At 36.2% G+C, this 26269-nt stretch overlaps 1 protein-coding gene across 2 annotated transcripts in view; it reads left to right on the top strand.

The window, feature by feature from the left end:
* NDUFV2 (NADH:ubiquinone oxidoreductase core subunit V2) overlaps positions 1-26269 on the top strand; it is a 31152-nt gene that overhangs the window by 4142 nt on the left and 741 nt on the right. The window contains exons 2-7 of one of the 2 annotated variants that reach the window (XM_025931045.2): positions 10966-11031; positions 12869-12931; positions 13019-13135; positions 16128-16296; positions 18300-18409; positions 22364-22440. In XM_025931045.2, coding sequence (XP_025786830.1) covers positions 10966-11031; positions 12869-12931; positions 13019-13135; positions 16128-16296; positions 18300-18409; positions 22364-22440 — 602 coding nt within the window. The remainder of the gene's footprint in view (positions 1-10965; positions 11032-12868; positions 12932-13018; positions 13136-16127; positions 16297-18299; positions 18410-22363; positions 22441-26269) is intronic. The other variant, XM_086682465.1, reaches the window with a different exon arrangement.

Here is a 26269-nt window from a genome sequence, read left to right as displayed (position 1 = left end):
GGGCTAAAATCAAGGTGTTGGCAGAGCTATTGGAATACTGTAGGGGACAAGCCATTATTTTGACTTTTCTAGCTCCTAGAAAAAGCTGCCCTTATTTGTTGGCTCATGGCTCCTTTCTTCCATCTTCAAAGCCAGCAAAGGCAGGTTAAGCTGTTGCATCACTGACCCTGCTTCCATCATTTGTGACATATCCTTCTCTAACTTTGTTCCCTCTTTCACATTTAAAGGTCCCTGATAATCCAGAATAGGAATCTCCCTATTTTAAGGTCAACTAATTAGTAATCTTAATTCCATCTGCAACCATATTTCTCTCTTGCTATGCATACTAATACATTCACAGCTTTCCAGGATTGGGAAATGGGTATTTGGGGGGCACTATTACTCTGCCTGCCATGGCCTTAAACACTTCAGGGGAAAGAGAAAATAGGCAAAATTTTTGTTTATTCAGTGAGGTTTAATAGACCGCTACTGCATACTACAAATTCAGATCTTTTATATTGGAGATGTAAACTCAGTCTCCATTTCAAAGATATAAATAGCTGTACTTCCCTTCTCTTTGCATACTGTTTAATAACAGCTCAGTACATTGGGTAATAAATAATAGGTTCATTGACCATGTCAGTCTAGTTTTCCATTGAGAAACCTTGACTCACCCACTACTTTTTGAGTCAGATCAGGAAACCTGTTATAAATTGGTTGCAGGAGATTTTTTTCATTCAACAAGCACTAAAGATTTAACATTTAAACACACTTTTTCTTTGCCTTGTTGGTGGAGAGGGAAAATGCCTTATACGTGGGATACTTTTCTGGGTGTTATCCCATTTTGTACATGAGACAGCTGATGATTCCCAGACAAATATGCCCCAAATTACACAGTAGTAGGAGCCTGAACTGGGTTTGTTTGCAAGTCCTATTTTTTGTTTCTTCTTTTAAATTTATTTTTCTTAAGTTGCTCAAATTTACCAAGGGAAATTGGCGTGTTTGGTGAAGATTTAAGTTTTATAGATGCTATAATAGTAGAATAGTTTGTCAGTGTGATCAGAAACCAGGGAAGTGATTTCACTGTACTTAAAGGAAGAGAGTGGAGGGGATAAGAAGAAGAGGTTAACTTTGGTCATGATGGGTGCAATTTTGTTCCTAAGGAGATACCATGATAGTTCCTTATCATCACTGACTAAAATATTCCTTAATATCCCTCAGTACTTCCAGAGATTCTGGGTTGGAAAAGATAGCCTAGCATTTCTTGTTCTTGGCATCCTTAAATTTTGAAGACCATTCAGAAAATCCATCATCTGCATGTTAGGATATAATGCCATATACTCTAAAGCAGTAAATCCCAAACTTGATTAAAGGAATCGTCTCTATGCTCTGTCTCTCTGTCTCAAAAATAAATAAACGTTAAAAAAATTAAAAAAAAAAAAAAGAATCGTCTATGATGCTTTAAAAATACACATACTTGTGGCACCTGCATGCTCAGTCAGTTAAGCGTCCAACTTGATTTCGGCTCAGGTCATGATCTCAAGGTTCAAGAATTGGAGCCCCATATTGGGCTCTGTGCTGACAGTGTGGAGCCTGCTTGAGATTCTCTCTCCCTGTCTGTCTCTCTCTGCTCTTCTGCTTGCTCTCAATCTCTTTCTCTAAAATAAATAAATACACCTATTTTGGGGGCACCTGGGTAGCTCAGTTGGTTGAGTATCCGTCATTGGTTCAGGTCAAGATTTCATGGTCATGAGATGGAGCCCTGTGTGGAGTCTGCTTGGGACTCTGTCTGCCTCTCTCTCTGCCCCTCCACTGCTCTCATGCATGCACTTGCTCTCTCAAAATAAATAAATAAAAGTTAAAAAAAAAAAAAAATACACATACTTGAGCTCCACCTGGTCATAGGTTTACTAAATTTTAAACAATATATGCTTGTCTGAGTATTAGTCCCTAAGACTAGAAAATAAGACAACTTATATTTACAGAGCATTTGTTCATGTTTATTTGATTTTCAAATTCAACAACAAAAAAAATTGTGCTTAGGTTTTACCAGTTCTTTTTTTTTAATGTTTATTTATTTATTTTGAGAGAAGGAGAGAGGGCAGAGAGAGGGGGAGAGAGAGAATCCCAAGCAGGTCTGAGCTGTCCGCACAAAGCTGGATAGGGGCCCCTAACTTGCGAACCATTGAGATCATGACCTGAGCCGAAATCAAGAGTTGTACGCTTAACCGACTGAGCCACCTAGGCACCCCTTACCAGTTAATTCTTTAGGCCCAAAGCTCTTCAAATCACTTAACCTTTTGAAAATGAATGTTTGCTCCTACAGTCAACTTGTAATTATTTAGGGTCTTATTTGTTTTTGTAATTATTGAGGCCTATAGCTTGGCCATTTTATTTCCTTCATTTTAATGGAGCACAAGAAGAAAAGATAATGGGAAATTGGGAGTGTTACTGTTTAATTAAAGTTCTAGTAATAATAATAATGATAATAATGATAGTGGCCAGTACGCAAGTACTTATAATGATACTTTGCTAAATATTTCATCTCATTTCATCTTTAACAGTTTAAGATAGGTATTGCTGTGATTTTATAGGTAAGCACGCTTAGTTATGGAGAGGTAGAGTGACTTGCCCAAGGTTACCATACTAGAATTGGCAAAGGTGTGACTGAACCTAGGTCTGCTGGCTAAAATGATACTTGGATATTTCATTTCTAGGAAGTATCCCTATTGTTAGAATATTTGAGTGTTGCTTATATCCACATTGGATTTTACATGTTTAAAGAGTGCTTTGTTTAATTTATGGTCAGGATAGATAGTATTGTTGCTGTTGATATGGTTATCTTAATCTGTAATGCTCCTGTAATACCTGGGCTTTTTGGGTAGCTTTTCTGTTACATAATTTGGCCAAATTTTGCTTGTTAATTCTCTTATACAGTGCTAGAAAAATCCAATTTCTTTAATCTGAATTAACATTTTTAAATTATTGATGGAATTTTATTTGGAAGACATTTGTAAGAGCCCTCCCATGTATAGTTGAAAATATTAACAAAACTTAATTTTAGTAGTCAGGAAAACTTATGTTTGGCTTTTCATTTATTTAGCTGTGTGATCTAGGAAAAGTTTTTTCTTTTGTTCTTTGCACCTTAGTTTCCACATCTGTAAAACTGGGGATGATAATAATACCTATATGGTAGGGGTTGCTGGGAGAAGTAAATGAGTTACAGCATTTGTAAAGTTTGTAGCACGTATTTGATGCAGAGTTAGCACTTGTATTTATTATCACTATCCTTGAAATAGATTTCACAGTTACTATTAGCTCATCCATCATACTTTATTAAACCCAAATGGATTGAAAACTTTAAAATGTAGGGAATTCCTACTCTGGGTATATTATACATAAAGCTCTTGGGAGCTTTTTGTTTTCTCTGCATGTCTTTGCTCTAGACAGCTGAAAGAAATGGCTTTTGCTTAAGCTGGCAGTGAGGGAGGCTGTAGGTAATAGGTGAGTAGATAATCGGTGAACAATGGGAAGAAAGTACATTGGGAGCCAATATCACTTTCCCTTTACCAGATGTTTCACATGTGAGTTGTGTGTGACCCCCCCCCCCCCCCCCCGCTGGTGCACACATATATTGTGGATTTAATCTAAATATTCAGGGTAGTGTGAAACGTATATTCCTTGCCTGAATTGGTTGCTAATAAAGGAAAACATTTTTTCTATTGCCTGACCTTAGTCCTGTCTTTCTAACTAATTAGGTTACTGATTCTGTCAGTTTTGTCTTGCAGCTTCCTTGTCCTTTATTAAGTTCCTCTGGCTGGATGTGGCCTTTTAAAGTGCAAATGTCTGATAGAACTGAAAAGTGAACAGAGTGGATATTGTTAATGTTTGAGCAACAGGAGAAACTAAAAAGACAAATGTAGGGCCCATGAAAGATTCTGTTCTTGGGGAGTGGGTGGAAGAGTGTCAAATTTAAATTATCGTCATTTTGAGCTACAAATAGTGATTAAAAAGGGAAGGGCTAATCAAGCTGAGGACTTAAATCCAAAAGGCTTGGGCTCAAACTCCAAGGCAGGTTACGGTTTCTGAGCCTAAGTTTCTTTAAAAGTAAAAAGGAAATAATAATAACTAACCATAGATTTTTGAGGAGTCAGTGAAAAAAGGTGTGTTGAAGTATACTTAACACAAAGCCACTTGAGTTGAATTCAAAGAAAACACTGCCACTATTTGCTGTAAATCCTCTCTGTTCCTTCTTCAGAAGTGTTTCAACACTCTGAAAAAAGAATAAGCTACAATCGAAGCCCACTATTAATTCTGAGCTATATGTCAAATTATGTTCTTGTCTATTTTTAAAAAAGTTACTTGAATTTTCAACTGGTGTTCACTGTATTCAAATGGAATTCGTTGAAGCATAGATACTTCAGAATTCAGTGAGAAGCCAGACTCTAGTCTGGTGAAAAGAGTAGACTCTAAGGGGGGAATCTCTGCTTACTCTTCAAATCAGTCCAGCCTAGCTAAGTCTAGTTTTAAGACCGATAATGGGTCCTGGAATACCTCTTCATTCCAAGGTGAAACTAAAATCAAATGGTTTATTAACTAGTGCAAAGATGTTAATTCAGACTTTTCATATCTTATTTATTCCTTTATTGCAAGTGTCTGATGTGGATGTTATAATGAATATAAAATAGATGAAGCTTTTAAACATCTCAAAAAACAGGGTAGCTTTGAAAATGGCCATTTGCTAACTTGATAAGGGCTAATATTTATCAGTTTACCCTATTTCACTTGGTTTATTGTTTTATAAACAAATTATCTGAGCCTTTTTTCTACTACCTTGAAGTTGGCTTCAGACATCGAAATTAAGTTGCTCAAATGCTATGCTAATACACACACACACACACACACACACACACACACATATTTAGGTTTTTTATAGGAACAGAAGAGTGGCATTTACTGTTTTTTTTTTTTTTTTCAAAAAGGCTTTTAAAAAAACAGTAAATAGCTTGTTTTAAAATTTTTTTTTTCAACGTTTATTTCTTTTTGGGACAGAGAGAGACAGAGCATGAACGGGGGAGGGGCAGAGAGAGAGGGAGACACAGAATCGGAAACAGGCTCCAGGCTCTGAGCCATCAGCCCAGAGCCTGACGCGGGGCTCTAACTCACGGACCGCGAGATCGTGACCTGGCTGAAGTCGGACGCTTAACCGACTGCGCCACCCAGGCGCCCCTAAATAGCTTGTTTTAAATAAAGAACATACATATATCCCTCAGTCTCTAAATGGGAACGTGGTGAGCCAATGGAGGAGGCAGGTCTTTTCATTTCTAATCTGTCTCCCTGTGTATGGATGCATTCCTGGTTTTCTTAAACTCTTTGATTTCCTAGATTTACTCTGTTCTTCTAGAGCTCTGATTTCATCAAATAGTTCCATTCAAGTGGCTGATAATAAGGCCATAACCTTGTAGGCATTAGACCTAAGATTTAATGCTTGTTCTACCAATAATTAGTTATGAGAAGTTTTCATAACTCATTTAAATCTGTATTTTCTTGAAATAATACCCATCTTGCATGAAAGTTGTAAGAATTAAATGTGTAAAAAAGCTTAGTGCCTGACATATAGTACTACTATAAAAATAGCTAATGATAGGTAACACTAATATAGTACTTACTATATGTAGGCAGCATATTAAGCACATTGCATGGATTATCTCTTTTAATCATTACAATAATCCTATGAAGTATGTACTGTTATTCCCTTTTTACAGAAGAGGAAAGTGGCTGTGGAGTTGGGCTTTTAACCAGTTGGCTATTGTCTCTCTGTATGTGGTATATTTATAGAATATTAAGTACCAGTGATGATCCCAATTCCTGAGATGTTAGAATGTGGAAAATGTGGCTTTTAGAAACAATGGAATTGATATTTCCTGTATTTGTCCTTTTTTCATAATCCTGACCACCATAAGGAAGTGGTATTTTAACGATTAGTTTGATGACATTAAGCAGGTTGATTAGGGGAAGAGTCAGCTAGAAAGCTATTAGAGTAATGCACAGACCTGAAATAATGTCTGAAATAGAGTGGTGAAAGTAAGAGAGAAAAAAGGACTAAAGACTTTATTCATTTTTAAAAGTTGAAATGTATATGAAAATATGAAATATATGAAATATATACATGGCAAAAAATTCAAATGGTATGCAAGGATATATATATTATAGTAAGTATAAAATATATATTAAAGAATAGAGGTACAAAGATATATATTGTGAATGTATAAAATACATTGTGTATATTAAAGGGTAAATTTCCTTCCCTACTCCACATCCTTGATCCCCCTCTTCAGAGACAGCCACTGTTACTGGTTTCTTTTGTAATACCACTGTATTCATTCTCTCTTTTATAATATTTTCTATATTTTGAAAAATTAGTGGGACATGCAGACTGGCATATTTGTATATTTTGATTTTTCTTGTCAAGAACTGTGAAGGCTCTTGAGATTTTACCGTATTTGCTAGCTAACAAGTTAACCTGCCTCAGTTTAATGGATCTGACTGAGACTCTTGGGTCAGAGACAGAGGACTTTAATACTCGGCATAGCAGCCAGCATAAGCTTCGTGTTAGAATTGGTTTTCCTTCACCGTCACATCCCATGGGAGTGACATGGAACAGCCTGGGCGAATGCTGTACCTCACAACTGAGGAACCCAACCCCAGTTACAAGAGCACTTGCCCAACCTTTGCCCAAGAGGGAGATACTCTCTACAAAAATCCTTGAAAAGATAGCGTGGAACGAAAGCTGTTAATGGCTAGTGCCTGTGCTCATGTGCAGAGATGTGCAGAAACCCACACCCATGAAAAATTGTCTACCAGTACTACTGCTTCTTCCTCCTTCCACTTAGGAAAAAAAAAAAAGATTTTTATATTAATTTCAGTCATGAGGGAGGAGATAGTATTTTTCAAGCATTTATATTTCACTAGAAAAATTGATAGTCTTATGTGGCTATAAATAATAAAAATAATTATGTGGATATTCAGGAAGCTCTCAGTAATCTGTCCTTTTGTGACAGTGCCTCTTGAGTTAGAGTCAGCTAACCAAGTGCAATTTTAAAATCTGTTTAGTTCTTAAAATGCAGTTGTATTTAAATCTTCCATTCCTCACTTATTAAATGTTTTATCCCCATATCAGCTAAGCAGATGTGATAATGCTTTAAGAGGTTATATAGTGCTTTCAGAGAAACTATTATTTGAACCTCAAAACATTCCTGTTTTATATAGGTGCAGAAATTGAGGCTTAAAAATATCAAGCGATTTGTGTAAAGTCACATGTTAGTAAGTGACAGAGTGGTGATTTAAACCCAAATTTAAAAAAATTTTAAAAAATGTTTTTTAATCTTTATTTATTTTTGAGAGAGAGAGAGAGAGAGTGCGAGTGGGAGAGGAACAGAGAGAGAGGGAGACACAGAATCTGAAGCAGGCTCCAGGCTCCGAGCTGTCAGCACAGAGCCCGACACGGGGCTTGAACTCATGAACCGTGAGATCATGACCTGAGCCAAAGTCAGACGCTTAACCAACTGAGCCACCCAGGCGCCCCTAAAAAAAATTTCTTTTTAATCTGAAACTCCAGTGGTTTTTTTCTTTAAAGTAGCTCCTTTTTTCCTGACCTCAATCAGTAGTCTGCTTTCAATGATTTGGACTTTAAAACACGTAATTTTGGGTAGAAGTGTCTGTGTGTGTGTTTGTGTATAAACTCATGTGCAAATCCAGAATTACAGGTCAGCCAGACAGTGCCTCAAAATAGATTTTCCAATATATAGCTACATAGCCCCAGATTTTCCAGTATGTAGCTACATAGCCCCAGAGACCAGACTGATTTTCAAGATTATCTCTGCATTTTTCTTTTCTTTTTTTTCCCCTGTATTATTCATTTTAAGTAAAGTTGTGTGGCAGATCCTGGAATAATGAGGAAGGGATCAAATATTGACCCCAAACTGAAGCTATTTTAACTTAGAGATTGGTGGTGTTTAATTTGGTAATATATAGGGAAGTTGGAAAGATAAATAGGATTAATGGTAGAGGTGTTAAGTTTCATTTTATACTTGATGAATGTTTTGTTTTTAGTAAGATATTTTGTTTGTCAATCCATACTGAATAGGAAGCATGGAAAATGGAGAAAAATATAAAAAATAGAATATGAAAGTAAGAGTTTCTTATAATCTTGTTATAATAATGATAGATAAGCACTTTAAATTGTTATGGCCTTCCAGTCTTTTAGTGTCTATATTGAATATAATTGGGATGGTAGTTTATGCTTTTTTATTTCATTTAACTCTGATGTTTTCTAGTTACGATTGTGGCACAAATACATCTTTCAGTGTCATTATTTTTAGGAAATATGATTTTTGGTAGCAACATAATATGATTTTGGGGGGGCACCTGGGTGGCTTAGTAGGTTGAGTGTCTTGATTTGGCTCAGGTCATGATACCCCCTCCTCCCCCCGCCCCCCAGCGTTGGTCTCTGTGCTGAGCATGGAGCCTGCTTGGGATAGTCTCTCTCTGTCTCTCTGTCTCTGTGTCTCTCTCTGTCTCTCTCTCTCTCTCTCTCTCTCTGACCCTCTCCCCTGCTCATGCTCACGTGTGCATTCTCTCAAATAGGAAACAAATTTTTTTAAATAATATTTTTGTTGGAATTATTCATATTTATTTAAAAGATCTCTATGTTGGCCTTTTTGGCGTTTGTATTTTCCTGTAACAATACAGAGAATATATTTCTCTATAAACTTTTATCCTCATTTTATACTATTTTTTAGGATAAAATTCTAAAAGTAGAATTACTAAGTTAAAAGATGGAAACTTTCTTTAGTCTGTCCATATACTATGTCAATTTGTTCTCCTAAAAGACTGTTACCAATTTTTACCTAATGTATAAGCATGCCCATTCCTCCATGTGCTCAACAGAATTATTATCTTTGAAAAAAAATCATTGCTAATTTGATAGCTGCAAATATTCTCTCATTTAAAAATGTATGTTTTAGATTACTAGTTCATTAAAATTATGTTGACATTTCTGTTCACGTATACTCATTTTTCTCATTGGTTTATATGTGTTTATGATCTCTTCAGGCTGTTAATTTTTTGCCAAGAATGATTCAAGAATCATCAGCATGGAGTTCATAGATGAGAATAAATAAGCTCTTCAGGGGCAAAAGATCTATGGAGAACAGAACCTAGGACAGAGCTGAGCCCTGAGGACAACCTACCCTGAGGGAGTGGGTAAAGAGACAGTAAAATAGTTCGGAAGTTAGGAAAAGAGGGGACTGGATGCTTTCCATTCTCTTAAGCATTTTTAAAATTTTTTAAAATTTATTTATTTTTTTTTTTGAGAGAGAACACAAGTGGGGGAAGGACAGGGGGAGAGAGGGAGAGAATCTTAAGCAGGCTGCACACCCAGCTCAGAGCCTACTCCATTTCAGAACCTTCAGGACTGTGAGATCATGACCTGAGCTGAAATCGAGTCAAGAGTTGGTGGCTTAACTAACTGAGCCACCCAGGTGCCCCTCCATTCTCTTAATCCTTCCTTACTTTATTATGAAATCCTTTGTTTTCCCTCCAAATTTAGTTAAGTAATTCACTAATGTTACTCTGTAAAAATTGTTCTTTGATTTAAAAAAATCTCAGCTAAAGTGACGGCAGGTTCTATTTCCTAAACTTTAGTTTCAGTTAATTTTTTAAAGCCTTATGTTGATGTTGTTTTTAACAGTATTGCTTGGGAATGTGACCTTGGTTTTATGTTTATCTGTCTATCTCAGTTTTATGGACAGGCAAATTAGGGATATAAGCATAACCTTGTGTGTAATTCACAGGTTGACCCTGGAGCAGTTGAGGAGAATTTGAATAAAAGTATAAGAACCTAAACTATCTCCTTGATTTTTTTTTTCAAGTTGTATGTGTTTAAGACACAAAAAAGAATAAACACTGTGTATCCATTTACTGCCTAAGAAAGAAAACAAAAACAAGAGTTGAAGCCCCCTTGTATACCATTTAGCCAATCAAATTCTCCCCTTCTTCTCCCATTACCCTGAAACTGGTATTTACCCCTATATTTTATACCTGTGTCTCACATTCTGTACTTGGATCTTTTGTTAATTAAACAAGTGTTTACATAAACATTTCTTCAACTTCAATATTTGGACCTAGGATAGTTTAAATACATGATTGTGTTATACATCACTGCTTTTACTTCTTTTGTATTTGCTTTCTTTGAATTGTTCAACTCTTCGCTAGTTCCATGCTTGATTTAATCCAGTGTTCTACCATCTTTGTGATAAGTAGAACTCAGAAATCAGAGGATTCCTGAATAGTTGTTGAATTGCTTTTGGTGGCCGTGGGGAGGGTAGGGGTGTTGTGGGGAGCAATAGGGCAAAGAGAAATGAAATGCAACAGAAAGTAATCAAATGGATTTCTTCTAAAACAATTGACTATGGTCACTGCATAGCATCATAAGCAGCTCTCTGAAACTTTATGGCTCGAGTTTGTAAACTAATTCAGCAAAGAATCGAAAAAGGGGGACACACTTGACTCATTTGTGCATGGTATATGACTCATTTGTACAGAATGAAAACATGTTTATGAAAGCTGGCACCCAACTTGATTCAGACAAAAGTGAAAGGCTGTAAGTTAATGGAACACTAACTTTCTCAATGCATGCCAAAAAGAGTCCAGTAGAAAGGATACATGACTCCAAGAGATATGGGTTGTGGACCTAGTTCTTCCATGGACGCATGTGTGACCTTAGGCAAGTTAATAACCTTTCCTTGGATCTCCGTTTCCTTGTACTTCTGAGATAGAGATAGGCAGGGTGTAGCACAGTAGGCCATATCTCCTAAGATCTTTTACTTATATAAGTTGATTCTATTTTTAATTATGGATCTTAAATTATTTACTCCTGAAAATTTATTAAGGCTTATGACTTACGAAACTTTCTTGAAATTTTAGGGAAGACATGTAAGGAATTTACATAAGACAGCTGTGCAAAATGGAGCTGGAGGAGCCTTATTTGTTGTAAGTAATTACTCTGATTTCTTCAGAATGGAAAGACTTTTGGAAATTTGGGTAAATCTATTGTGATAATCAGAAGTATCTTAAACACCGGTGTCTTTGGTATATGCTGGCCAAGGTGGTGATTTAAATATAGCTAATTGAATTCATTACATCTCAAAAGTTGTGTGATTGCAGTTGAACCTCTCAAGTTTAAATTGACACCAGGGCAACTCTGGGAATAAGAATGTAGATTATTTTTTGATGAAATTACTATGAGCCCTAACAAGATTTCTAGTCTCACTCCGGGTTCTTAAAAATCAGTCATATTGGCTGAATAAAGATTGTATGGCTGCAACTTGGGGAATCCCAAAGTGGTTCCAATTTGAAACTCACGGACTTTAGTAATACAGTGAATACATTAGTGGTTGCCTTTATATTTTTGCTTTACAGGGTTTAACTCCAGGTAGAGGCCAGTGAACTCCCCAGCTTAGTTGTACAAGTAAAAGAGAGATGTTTCTCCTTTCTGTGACAAGGCATGATTTTCAGGGATTAATTTTGTGTTGTTTAAAGGCAATTTGGTGGATTTGTAGGATGATTTTGAGTTAGTGGTACAGTTTTATTAACTGAGTTATTTCCAGGCTGAATCCTAGTAAGTGAGTTAGCCATACCATTGAGTTGATTCCTGCTTTATATTTTGTTTGTCTAGAAACATAAAATTTGCCACATATTTGAGATCATTGTCCAAAGTTTCCATTTTCTTTCTTCTTTTATATCCTTAAAAAAGCAGAACTTTGAGAGTTAGCATAAGGGATACAGTTCTTTGTTCACTGTACATACTAAACATTAATTGATGTAAGTGTTAATCTCAGTGTGACTCATTTGATTTCCTGTTGACATGCCATTTCTTGTCAGTTTTTGAAGAGGGCCTGCTCTTTTTACGGAGAAGAAATAAAGCTGCTTGCCATTGGCTAGTTTCTGTTATGTGGGGAAGAGATGGTGCTTTTGTACCTTCCCTGAAGTAGTGGGTCCTTTTGATAATCTGATAAATTCTTTTGGAACAATGCAAGTTATGTTCACACTAAGAATTTTGTGTCTTAATTTTATAAGCATTCCAGCACTTTGTTTGTTTTGGTAATTACATTAGAAGATTCTATTCTCGGGTTGCCTAGGTGGCTCTGTCAGTTGAATGCACAACTCTTGGTTTCAGCTCTGGTCATGATCTCATAGTTTGTGAGTTCAAGCCCCACGTTGCGCTCTGCACTGACAGTGTGGAGCCTGCGTGGGATTCATTCTCTCTCTCTTTCTCAAAATAAATAAGTCAACTTAAAAAGATTATATTCTCTAATCAAGTTGGATAACAGTTGTTTTTTGTTTTGTTTTTTTTTTATTTTGGTTCTAAAGCTAGTTCTCTTAAATTCTGTTAACATTACTTTTGTTAATCATACTCCTCAAATGTGTATTTAATAATTAGCCATTCTTTTTGATGCAAGGATAGATTGATATATGTTATAGTGGAATTAAAGCAAAGAGATTAAAGGTTTTTTTGTTGTTGTTTTTTTGTTTTGGTTTGGTTTTTTTGTTTTTGTTTTTGAGAGAGGGAGCATCAGGGAGGGGCAGAGAGAGAGAATCCCAAGTAGGCTTTGCACAGTCAGTGCAAAGCCCAATGCGGGGCTTGAATGCATGAGCTGTGAGATCATGACCTGAGCCGAAATCAAGAGTCAGACACTTAACTGACTGACCAACCCAGATGCCACTAAAGTGAAGAGATTAAATGATCAGTAGTAGTATAGTAATAAAGCTGTTAACACTTTTGAGGTAATTTTGATAATTTTGAAAAACTTTTTTTTCCTTTGTATAGCACAGAGATACTCCTGAGAATAACCCAGATACTCCATTTGATTTCACACCAGAAAACTATAAGGTATGACAAAATTAACATTACGATTAATTTACAAAATATTTAGTATCTTCCAAATGTATGAAAACAGGTGCTTTTTCTTTGATACAGAGGATAGAGGCAATTGTAGGAAACTATCCAGAAGGACATAAAGCAGCAGCTGTGCTTCCAGTCCTGGATTTAGCCCAAAGACAGAATGGATGGCTGCCCATCTCTGCCATGAACAAGGTACCGAATTCATTTTTGCCTTAGTTTGAAAAGAGAAGAGACTGTGTAAGAATTTCTTCCTTATGTAGAAATTCCTCTGATGATTATTAGTGTCAGAATCTAGGAGTTTGAAGCTTTTTTAATCATTTGTTTCCTCAAATTTGTGGTTTTGTTGGTTCTCTTAATAACATGGAGAGCTTTTTATCCTTGCAAGAAAAAGTAGAGGCATTACAGTCACAGTAGCTTTCTCTTTTTTCTCTTAAATGACCATAATAAAGATAAAAAGATCCCACATGTGTATAATTTGCTCTCAAGGTATTCTGAAAATTAATGTATTAAACACTAAAATTGTAGAGAAAAAGATCTGATCTTTCATACCTAATATGAATCTTTTTATTAGTTTTTATCTTTGGCTGTAGGCTTTAATAAAGACTTATATCAGTGTTTATGACATCGTATTTATGACACTTGATGGCACCCTATGCTTAATAATCAGCAACTTACAAAAATGCTATGGGTGACCCATTTAAAGGAAGTTAATCTGTTCATACATATTTTAAGATTAATTTTTTTCTGATGAATTGTTTCAACAGTTATCCACATTTTACACTTACATTGTATTAATTAAATTTTTGTGGTATTATGCTACAGTGTATAGTTTATGAGGTACCATACAAAATCATATATTATTTGATTCTTACGAGAAGCTCACAAATAATAAGCCAGTGTAATATAATGGAAAGTATATTTGACTTCGAGCTAAGAGATCTGACTTTTCTGTAGACTTACTTCCTTATGTACAGTGAAGATTTTGAACTAGGGTAGATCTCTTTAAATTATTATGTTATGATTCCTAAGTGATAGAGTTGGGACTGAACATTTCCAGTTCATTGCATTTTCTGCTTGACTGAGTATTGGCAGAGATTCCGCTGTACTTCATTCCTCTTTTCACCTTCTAAATTTTATTTGGTCTATTAGAATAGACCATTATCATCTTTCTTAGAGAACAGGAATGTCTTCAGTGATTTGTTGGAATCCCATATACAAATTTTAGATTCAGTTCATATTGCTTATTTGCTTTGTACAGTACTCTAACATGGTTATGGACCTTTAGTTTTATATTTTTTTGGTTTTTTTGACTATGAAAAATGTTACAAAGCAAGTTTGGTTGGTACTGTACTTGGTAAAATATAGTCAGGTGGGTTTTTTCCCCAATAAATCACATGCCTCTTTGGGTATTTTTTAAATTACTTAACACTGTTTTGTATTATAGCCAACATTCTAAATAATGATTTAGGTGTGTTTCTAACCATAGATGATGCTTTTTTTTTGCAAAAATTCACATTGTTAAAGATTATGTTTTTTCAAGTAATCTCTACATCACTGTGGGGCTCAAACTTAACCACCCTGAGATCAAGACTTGCATGTTCTACCAACTGAGCCTTCCAGGCACCCCCAAAATTCACATTTTTAATAATAGGAGTTGTGTTGGAAGTCTTGCTGAATGGCAAGCTTAGCAGAGTAAAATAAATGAGAACTAATGTGAGAACATCTCACAAATATTGTCCTGTTCTATTTAGAATTGAATGTGTATGTGTGAGAGGCAGGAAAGTGTACAGAGGATAGAATCAAATTCCATTTTACATTTGAGACTTTTAATATTGTTGTTTCTTTACTCTCTTACTCCCTAGCCCCCAAAGAAAAAGCCCAATCTTACAACCAAAACAAAATCCAGAAGCTCACATGCTAGTTCTTTAACCATCACTAGAGTGTAGGGAGATGCACAGCAGTCTTCCCAGGGGAGCTCTTTCAAGTTAGCATCAGTGGTAGGGTTCCAGGAACACTGTGTATTTTCAGGCTCTAGCATGTGTGTTTTGAGAGAGCTCCCAGTTTCAGAGGTACATACCTGGTTTAGTATCCCCAAATCAAATTTAGCACAGCTACTTATCTTTCACTAGTGAGCCATGATTATATGTCTTTTGAGAATACATATCCTTTAGATTTTCTAATATGAGAAAGTTCAACATATTTGTCATCTGAAATGCTATTTAACAAACTCCTCTTTCATGTCAAAACATGGATATATGTGTAATTTTTTTTAAGAATGCCAGATAGCAAATCTTAAGACCTGATAGATTAAATGATATTAGATCACCTGGAAAGTTGTAACCAGGATGGTAGTCATGACAGACTGTATGTAGACTATCTCTAGCAAACAACTAAAACAACCTTGTTTTCATTAACAGACTTGCTCTGACCAAGAGAGTTGTGCTTAGACAATGAATCCCTTGGTCCTGAACCTCACTGTGTCAATACATATTTGCTAAATACCTTGATGTGAAGAGTTGGGAAGTACTAGTCCATAAGATTTTTGTAAAGAGTGTCTTGATTAGAAGTAGAAGTTGTGTTTTAGATTTTCTGGAGACTTAATGTATGTGTATGTATGTGAGCTTTGTGTGTATATAAGCGTGTAGATATATAAATCAAGATAGGCTAATAGGTGAGCTTTGATTCTTGCCCTTTTTTGTGTTGCCATACCATTTGCATGCATTGTACATCACCAGTAACATCAAGACTTTTTGAAAAAATTGGTGAAGGGTTGAAAAAATATAATTAATTTATTGGGATTTGACCAACAAATTTTTTGACATTTAGAAATTTAAAATTATAAAATATGAGGGTTGAAATGATCAAAGTAGAAATTCTTGATAGTGAAAAACTTAGAAACATTTAGAGAAAAGAAGATCCTTTGGCAGAGATGGGGCATGGGGTAAGTGGAGGAGGTGCTGTAACCATTAGCTTCTAGGCTTTGTGTGGTTTAAGTGTAAAAGCTGCAACAACTGAGGGACTTGCACCTCACAAATATCAAATACAAGTGTATTTTCTGCCTCAGAAGAACTTTCGTGTTTTTAGCAAATTGAAGCAATATTGACTTTATGTGCTTTACAACATACCTAAGGTTCAATTAATAAACATTGTAATTATACCATCTTAAAATTTCCTAATATTTTAGGTTGCGGAAGTTTTACAGGTACCTCCAATGAGAGTATATGAAGTAGCAACTTTTTATACGATGTATAATCGAAAGCCAGTTGGAAAGTATCACATTCAGGTCTGCACTACTACACCTTGCATGCTTCGAAACTCTGACAGCATACTGGAGGCCATCCAGAAAAAGCTTGGTATGGGACACATAACTTTAATGAAAAATAGAATTGTCTTTCTAGATTTGACCCATTTCTACTTAAGTTTTCCAGTGTTTGCCATCGTACTGGATGTGTACTTTTCATCAGTAAATTTTTGTCTTACTGTGGTTGCCCACCTTTATTTATTCTTATTTTATATTTTTCCTTAGTTCTCGGCCTCAAAGTTGAGTTTTCTTCTTTTCCTGTAATCATTAAGCATGTTGGAAAAGCTTGTGGGGAGTTTAAAGTTTTCATTGTTAAAAATTAAATTTCACTCATTGTGTAATAATAGCATGTGTTACATAAAAAAGTGACTGCATTGTCCTTGTATTCTTCCAAATGAGTCTTGGAACAAATAAGATAAGAAAATAGTAAGAATGTCTTGGGAAGGGAAATTTGAAGTATTTTCTGCTTGGGAGTACTTGAAGTATTATGATAGCATTTACAAAATTAAAAGGGCATTTTTCCATACAAAACTGCCGTTGCTGCATTAATAACTGAAAATCAAAGGAAGTAAAAGGAGGGATACTTTTATCTTGTTACTGAATATAAAGTAACAGTTTAGTTACTTTAGTTGGGTTGTATTGAAGTATGTAACACAGAAAGCTGAAGTCTGCTCAAAATCCCACCCTCTAATGTACAAATTCTACTGTACAAATTCTTTTTTTTTTAACGTTTATTTATTTTTTTGAGACAGAGAGAGACAGAGCATGGACAGGGGAGGGGCAGAGAGAGAGGGAGACACAGAATCGGAAACAGGCTCCAGGCTCTGAGCTGTCAGCACAGAGCCCGACGCGGGGCTCGAACTCACGGACCGTGAGATCATGACCTGAGCCGAAGTCGGACACTTAACCGACCAAGCCACCCAGGCGCCCCCTCTAATGTACAAATTCTGATAATAGTTGTGTATATTAGTTTTAGATTTTGTTTTACTTATTTTCATTATTAAAAACATAAATATGTCTTTGTCTTTTGTACTTTATTTTGGCTATAACATATGTATGTCTGCCTCATTTCTCTATTATAAGTTATTCTGCAATTACTTTCATGCATACATATCTTTGCATACTTGTCCTATTATATATACTGAGGTTGTTTACAAGAAGTAGAATTGCTGGGTCAGATTTTACTATATTTTGCCAAAATGCCTTCCCTAAAGATATGAGAGTACCTGTTTTCCTTTTAGGTTTTTTTTGTTTTTGTTTTTGTTTTGAGACAGAGAGAGACAGAGCATGAGTGGGGAGGGGCAGAGAGAGAGGGAGACACAGAATCTGAAGCAGGCTCCAGGCTCTGAGCTGTCAGCACAAAGCCCGACGCAGGGCTCGAACTCACGAACTGTGAGATCATGACTTGAGCCGAAGTCGGATGCTCAACCAACTGAGCCACCCAGGTGCCCCTCCTTTTAGTTTTAATGGTCTTTGACATTAGCAATTTTCTGAGTCTTTGCCAATCTGACAGTGTGACTGATTTTGGTAGGTTAATTATCACAATCAAAATGAAAATAATATATTCTGATACTCTGCTGTATAACAACAGACAGTAGAGATGAGTCCCCTGAAATTTGATTGTTTTTAAAGGAACAAGTCCATTTAAATCCTTGAATGTTCTGGGGCGCCTGCGTGGCCCCGTCAATTAAGCATCCAATATCCGCTCAGGTCATGATCTCCTGGTTCATGAGTTTGAGCGCTCTTGTATCAGGCTCTGTGGTAACAGCTTGCTGGAAGCCTGTAGCCTGCTTCCTGCTTCAGATTCTATGTCTCCCTCTCTTTCTTCACTTCCCCCAGTCATACTCTGTCTGTCTCAAAAATAGACATTATAAAAAAGATAAAAAAAAAAGAAATCCTTGCATATTCTAGTATAATTATATAGAGTTGTTTTAAGAAACTTAATGTTCTTAAATACTTTTTGTATGCCGCTGTAATTTGTTGTTGTTGTTTTATTAAGCTATATTGCTATTAAAGGGTAACCTGGTCCTTAACAGCAATCATTTATATTTTTAGGAATAAAGGTTGGGGAGACGACACCTGATAAACTTTTCACTCTTATAGAGGTGGAATGTTTAGGGGCCTGTGTAAATGCACCAATGGTTCAAATAAATGACAACTACTATGTAAGTATTCCATTTAATATAAATTAACGTTGTATGATACCATATTTTAAATTTTAAGTATTTGATTTCCTATCCTGTGGATATTATTTTCTGAATTATTCATTTAGAAGAAACTGGTGGCATAATTATCCAGAAGGGTTTTTTTTTCTTTTTTTCCAAGTTTATTAAAAAGCAAAGAATAGAGGAGGCGCCTGGGTGGCTCAGTCAGTTAAGCGTCCAACTCGATTTCGGCTCAGGTAATGAGTCTCACACCAGGCAGAGCTTGGGATTCTCTCTTTCCCTTTCTTTCTGCCCCTCACCCGCTCACACACTCTCTCTTTCTCAAAATAAATAAACATGAAAAAAAACACATCTTAAAAAAAAAGCAAAGACTAGAAAAACTTTGCACAAAATATGTCAGTTTTTAAAAATTTTTTTTTTCAACGTTTATTTATTTTTGGGACAGAGAGAGACAGAGCATGAACGGGGGAGGGTCAGAGAGAGAGGGAGACACAGAATCGGAAACAGGCTCCAGGCTCTGAGCTATCAGCCCAGAGCCTGACGCGGGGCTCGAACTCCCGGACCGCGAGATCGTGACCTGGCTGAAGTCGGACGCTTAACCGACTGCGCCACCCAGGCGCCCCAAAATATGTCAGTTTTAACTTCCACATTGTTGTCTACTAGAAGGTTCTTAAAAATTATTATTTTTAAACATTTTTGCATTTAACTCTAGGAAAGAATGCCAAATTTTAAAAAATTATAAATTATGAAAAATAATTTACATAGAAATACAGAAAATAACCACCAAAACATAACATAATATTTTACCACTCTAATATTAGGTACTATTATTTTTATCCTCATCATTATTATTTGTAGAAATAAGTTCCAGATGCAGATAAGTCACTCCTAAGCCCCCCAAATCCTATATTCCCTTTCATTCTGAGGTAACCAGTATCATAAATTGTGTATATTTTTCCTGTACATGTTTTTAAACTGTTTGAGTAATGTATCCAGCCATACTAATGTATAATACTATATTGCTTATTTTTTTTTTTAATTTTTAAAAATGTTTTATTTATTTTTGAAAGAGAAAGAGTGAGCGAGCAAGCAGGTGAGGGGCAGAGAGAGAGGGAGACACAGAATCCGAAGCAGGCTCCAGGCTCTGAGCTGTCAGCACAAAGCCCAGCGTGGGGCTCAGGCTCACAAACTGTGAGATCATGACCTGAGCCGAAGTTGGACACTTAACCGACTGAGCCACCCAGGCGGCCCAATACTATATTGCTTTTTAAAAATTTTACAGAAATGGTATCAGACCTCTAAGTACTGCTGGATCTCACAAGTTTTGATAAGTAATATTTTTATTATTTAGTTCTAAATATTTTAAAATATATGTTCTGATTTCTTCTTTGGCCTGTGTCTTTTAGAAGTACAGTATTAATCTCCATGTGGAATTTTCTAGTTACCTTTTTAAAAGATTGCTTGCTATCTAATTATATTTAATGGTTTTCATACATAATATTTTGTTAGTTCCTACTTCTTAGAAACTTGTTAATGGGAATTCTTTTAGTCCTGCACTGAGTGAGTATGGATTCTTCAAGAAGGTATTTGCCTTGGTTTTCTCTTGCTCCTAGAAATTCTATTGCAAAAGAAAGCTCCTCTGTATACCCTCCACTATTACCCAAAGTGTAAGGTTCTAGACTAGGAGTTCTTCTTGAGAGACAGTTTAATTTCTAGTTTACCCTTGAGGGAATAGCTTTTTAGGGTCTTAACTTTGTGTGGTTGACATGTCTCTTGTGGCTTGGGGCTTTGTCTCTTGCCCCTCTGGACTGTGAAACCCTGAAGCCAAGTTTGCTTGGTGTTCCACTTGGCTGCCTGGGTTTTCACTGAGTTTTTGGCTCTGGGTATTTCTTTCTTGTCAGCATATTGATGACATTTACAATTTTTTGTTTTTTTAATTTTATCTAGCATTTTTAGTTGTTACAGTTGGGGGGGTGGGTCATTCAGGATAGCTAATCTGCTATAGTCCCTGCAATAGAAATCTACAATTTTATTTTTTAATGGAGATAAAATTTGTTTAGATTTCTAGAGTGGTCTCATTCTCTATTGTGATTTTCTTCATTTTAATGATCAGAGATTCAAATTTCTTAACCTTCTTTATCCCCTATACTTAAAAAAAAAAAAAAAGTCATTGGAGTGCCTGGCTGGCTCAGTCAGAAGAGTGTGTGACTCAGGCTCTCAAAGTCGTGAGTTTGAGCCCCACATGGGGTGTGGAGATAGATTATTTAAATAAATAAAACTTAAAGTCCTTTAAAAATATGGCAACAGTTTTTCCTTCTCCCACATTTCTGTAATTTACTTAAAATAAAGAGGATCTTGATTTGCAGGAATCAGTCAAGGCTTTGTGTGAAGCACTCTAAGTTTAAATATAATAGCCTGTGGGTTTATCCAAAACATAAAGATTCTTTCACTTAGTAGTGGTATGGTCTTTGGCAAGATAAATTCTTTTTTTTTTTTTTTAATTTTAAGTAGACTGTATACCTGACGTGGGGCTTGAAGTCATGACCCTGAGATCAAGAGCTGCATGCTTTGGGTAGCTATGTTGGTTAAGTGTCTGACTCTTGGTTTCGGCTAAGGTCATGATCTTACCATTGGTGGGTTCAAGCTGATAGCATGGAGACTGCTTGGTATTCTCTCTCTCCCTCTCTTTCTCTCAAAAATAAATAAACAAAATAAAACAAAAAAATAACTATAGGCTCTACCAACTGAGCCAGCCAGGTGCCCCCAGGGCAGTTAACTTTTCTGGAACTCATTTGACTGGTGGATAAAATGAAATAGTCACATAAACTTTGATTGGCTCCTGCTTAGGAAAAAAAACAGCTGTGAAGTACATTTTGAGGATAGTTGGGTAGATTTTCAATATGGACTTGACATTTGATTAAAGAATTATTGTCAGTTAGGTGTGGTGACATTGTGTTATTTAGAAGATGTTCTTATTCTTAGATGTCTGCTGAAGTATCAAGAGTGAAATGCCACCATGTGTGCAATTGCTTTCAAAATGGTGCAGCGCAAGGGTGCCTGGGTGGCTCAGTCAGTTAAGCATCAGACTCTTGGTGTTGGCTTAGGTCATTATCTCACAGTTTGTAGGTTCGAGCCCCCCTTCAGGCTCTATGCTGACAGCTTGGAGCCTGGAGTCTGCTTGGGATTCTGTTTTTCCCTCTCTCTCTCTTTCTCTCTTCTTTCTTTCTCTCTCTTTCTCTCTCTCCCTGCCTCTCCCCCCCCACTTGCTCACACTTGCAAGCTCTCTTTCTCTCAAAATAAACATTTAAAAAAAATTTTTTTAATGCCATCTTTAAAAAAAACCAAACACCTCAAAATGGTGCAACCCACAGCAGGTGGTGGGGGGCAGGTTATGTGCATTAAAATGCAAATATGACAAATTAAAAATTGTTGAATATAGGTGGTAAGAATATGGGTATTCATGTATAGTTTTCAAATTTTCATAATAAATAGTTGGGGGACATAAAATCATTAGGTGAGTTAAAGATTCCTTCTGGCTTTGAAGTTTTGAACATTTGTTGAACCCTAAGCAATTTGAAAGCAGTGTTTTATTTTTATAAAAGTTTAATCATTGAACAAATATTAAAGAACTTCGATGTGGCTGGGCACTAGAGATGCAGTACTGAATCATGATTTCTCCAGCACAGTGTCATAAAACATTTTCCTAAGTAATTAAACAGTTTTCCGGGGGGGTGGTGGGGGGTGGTGGGAATGGGAGTATAGTTTAGGCATTTCTCTTTAATCTTTCCCATTCTGTTTTGAGCGTCTTTTGGTTAAACCTAGGGTATAGCTAGGCACATGGGCATATGTGTCTATGTGTTTTAATTGTATTTGTTATTTTATTATTTAAAATTTACACAGATTTCAGTAGTAGGAAATAATTTTAATATGACTTTTATTTATTTATTTTTTTAGGAGGATCTGACACCTAAGGATATTGAAGAAATTATTGACGAGCTCAAAGCTGGCAAAATTCCAAAACCTGGGCCAAGGTATGCTTTTATTTCTATAAAATAAATTTTAATGGCTTAACCTAATGTAAACTTCATTTTAAAATTTTATTCCATGTGTTCATAGGAGTTGTCAGGTGCTTTGGATAGTATCAAAACCAACTTGTCATCTAAAACAAGTTTTGTTTTTTTTTACCCCCCTCTAAAACTCTATCAGATAATCCTCTGGTATCTACTTGAATATTTAGAGAGAAGGAAAATTTACTAACAAATAGAAATCTATTCCATTGTATCAGAAAACAAACTTTTCTTTTCCTTCCTCAAGTTAATTTCTTGCATATATAGTATAATGAAAGAGACTGCAGTGATAGTAATAACCAAAATATAGTTATTCTTTAAATTGACCAAAGCTGGCTAGTTCTTTTTTTATTAGTATTTTTATAATAAAGCTCTCTGCTCAGATACATAAAACAGGTGCTCATTGTGAGTCATTGAGTAACCAGAACAATTAAACTGGTTCAACAGTACCTGATTTTGGAGTACCATTACCAGGTCTGCCCTAGCCAAAATCAATAAAAGATTCAGGTCTATAAGTGGTTTGGAACTGCTTTTTTATATTTTTAGTAAATGATCGCTAGAAAGGAAATATTAAACTGATGGTAAGACAATATTTTGACATTAAATTTTTGTGCTAAGATTGTTATTTTCATTTTTCTTAAAAATTTTTTTAATGTTTATTCATTTTTGAGAGAAAGAGAGTGTGAGAGTCAGGGAGGGGCAGAGAGAGAGGGAGACATAGGATCTGAAGCAGGCTCCAGGCTCTGAGCTGTCAGCATAGAGCCCAACGCGGGGCTTGCATCCACAAACCGCGAGATCATGACCTGAGATGAGGTCGGATGCCACCCACGTGCTCTGTTATTTTCATTTTTCATTAAGTACTGAAAATAACTTCTAAACCTGCTCTCAATTATTAATTACTAATTAAGATGGGGTGCCAGGTGGCTCAATTGATTAAGCATTCGACTTCGGTTCAGGTCATGGTTTCACAGTCTGTGAGTTCGAGCCCTGCGTTGGGGCTCTGTGCAGACAGCTCAAGAGACGAGCCTGCTCCACATCCTGTGTCCCCCCCCCCCCCCCCCGCCCCTCCTCCACTTGCACTCTGTTTCTCTCTCTATCAAAAATAAATAAAAAATTTTAAAAAATAGAAAAAAAATTACTAATTAAGAGAAGTTGTTTTTTGGTATGGGTTAGCTAAAATTAATTTTAAATCCAGGGCGCCTGGGTGGCTCAGTCAGTTAAGCATCCGACTTCAGCTCAGGTTATGATCTCGCAGTTTGAGTTCGAACCCCGCATCGATCGGGCTCTGTGCTGACAGCTTGGAGTCTAGAGCCGACTTCAGATTCTGTTTCTCCCTCTTTCTCTGGCCCTTCCCCTCTTGAGCTCTGTCTGTCTGTCTCTCTCTCTCTCTCTCTCAAAAATAAATAAACATTAAAAAAAAAATTTAATAAAATTAATTTTAAGACCAATTTGAGTTCTTCATAGTTTTCTAAAGATATCTTAAAATTTGCAGAATTCTATGGGATGCAGATATTATGAGATGTAAAAATATATAGGTAGGCTACAATGCATATATAAAAAAGCATAGGTCATTGCTGACGGATAAGTCTAGAATGTAGTCATTTTTGTTGTTTTAAAAAAAATTTTTTAATGTTTTTATTTATTTTTGAGACAGAAAGAGACAGAGCATGAGTGGGGAGGGGCAGAGAGAGAGGGAGACACAGAATCCGAAGCAGGCTCCAGGTTCTGAGCTGTCAGCACAGAGCCTGACTTGGGGCCCGAACTCACGGACTGTGAGATCATGACCTGAGCTGAAGTTGGACGCTTAACTAACTGAGCCACCCAGGCGCCCCCATTTTTGTTGTTTTATACCAAAAGTAGTGGGCATTGGTGGATATATCTCAGCATTATTAAAAAGATAAGCATTAAACTTTCATTAAGTACCTTTTCTTTAAAAAGTACCTTTTTAAAAAAATGTTTATTTTTGAGAGAGAGAGCACAAGCAGGGGAGGGGCAGAGAGAAAGGGAGACAGAGGATCCAAAGCAGGTCCCAGGCTGACAGCAGAGAGCCTGATGTGGGGCTCAAACCCACAACTTGAGGTGAAGTCGGACACTAAAGCAGCTGAGCCATCCAGGAGCCCCTAAAAAGTACTTTTAAGCCATAAACAATGTACAGAAAGGTCAAGTTTTCTAGAAGATAAATGAGTTTAAAATGATGAATTACAAATCGTGTTGGGATGGCTGAAAAACCAGATTTACCTTTTAAGTTGTAATGAGAACAAAGTAATTAATAGATGGCATTTTAAGTATAATGCATAAAGCAGATGTTTTTTATGAAGTGAAAGCCCTAAAGATATCTTAAGTGTAAATCGTGAATGGAAGGGCTAGATTGCTGCCTGTCTGGTGTTCTGAGGCATATTTACAGATAAAATGAGGGGAGAGATGAGATTAGTAGATTAAAGACCATTTGTGGGCTTTACCAGAGGTTGTAACAGCCTTTATAGCATATTTTTTGTGCATTTTGTGAAGGGTGAGGGAAGGAGAAAGTTGGCAGGTATAACAGACCATTGAAACCTTTTCTCCCCCTTAAGTATGTCATAGGACTATAATTTACGGAACAACCAGGAAAATGGACCAGATTACTCTTGAAATTACTTTCTTATATAAAAATCCATAATTTCTTGAAGAGTTCAGACAGTGTGCATGATTAATTCTCTCATTTATTGTTCTCAAAAACCTCAGTTTTTATAATCTTCCTAATTGGTCCTTTGTGTTGGTAAAGAAGGTAGATGAGCTTAAACCGTAGAGGGGACTTAGTAAAGGGAAGAAAGTTTTCCAGAATAATTATTTCATTGGCAGTTAAAGAGCAGCAGGTATACCTGTTAACGTATACTAGTTACGTAACAGGTATACTAGTTAACGTAAAAAATTTACAAAGCCAAATACTGTTTTTTATTAAAGTTTGATCTCATTTTGCCACTTACCCTACATTAGTTTTAGGTTCTGTCAGTTCACAGTGACGTTTTGTTTTTATGTTTATTTATTTATTTTGAGAGAGAGGCACGAGTGGGGGAAGGGCAGAGGGAGAGAGAGAGAATCCCAAGCTGGTTCTGTGCACTGTCAGCAGAGAGACCAACATGGGGCCCTATCTCATGAACTGTGAGATTATGACCTGAGCCTAAATCAAGAATTGAACACTTAACTGACTGAGCCACTCACACGACCCAATAGTGACTGTTTTTTTATCTCATTTTCACAGTGAACTTGTAATGCAAATAATACTTAATTTCTGACTTTGTAGGCACTCTTCATTACAATATACTACTTAGTTACTTGCACTGTGTAATGTAATATCTTAAAAGATCATAACATTATTAACGTGGTATCATTGTCCTGTCCCCTGAACAAAAAATAATTTCCTGTGGCTGTAAAAAGACCCTTGTAAGATTGATGACAGAATTTAAAGGGCAAAGCAAGGAGTAAAAAGATATAAATTGAACAGTTCTTTAGCTAAAATATATGGCAGGAACAAGGTAAATTGACAAAGCTAGGGAATAGGAAGGGTGAAGTAGGAGGAGGTGCTGAGCTGGGCTCTAGCAATGGAGGTCAGACAGGGGCAGAGTTGAGTGATTACTTGGGAAAGTATGTGTGGGGGTGAAAAAAAGACAGGTTCTTCTACCTCTGTGCTGCATTAAGGACCTGTTCTTGTTTTCTTTGTGGCTGTGGTAACCACCTTAGTCTGGAACCTGTTTTTGAAAAGTTACTACTACTGATAGAGCTTTTAAAAACATGAATAGAAATATACTTTGTTTTC

The sequence above is a fragment of the Puma concolor genome, chromosome D3, assembly GCF_028749965.1.
Source record: "Puma concolor isolate L17-30 chromosome D3, mPumCon1.1.hap2, whole genome shotgun sequence".
Classification (NCBI taxonomy): domain Eukaryota; kingdom Metazoa; phylum Chordata; class Mammalia; order Carnivora; family Felidae; genus Puma; species Puma concolor.
This window is presented reverse-complemented; position numbering and strand designations above follow the sequence as displayed.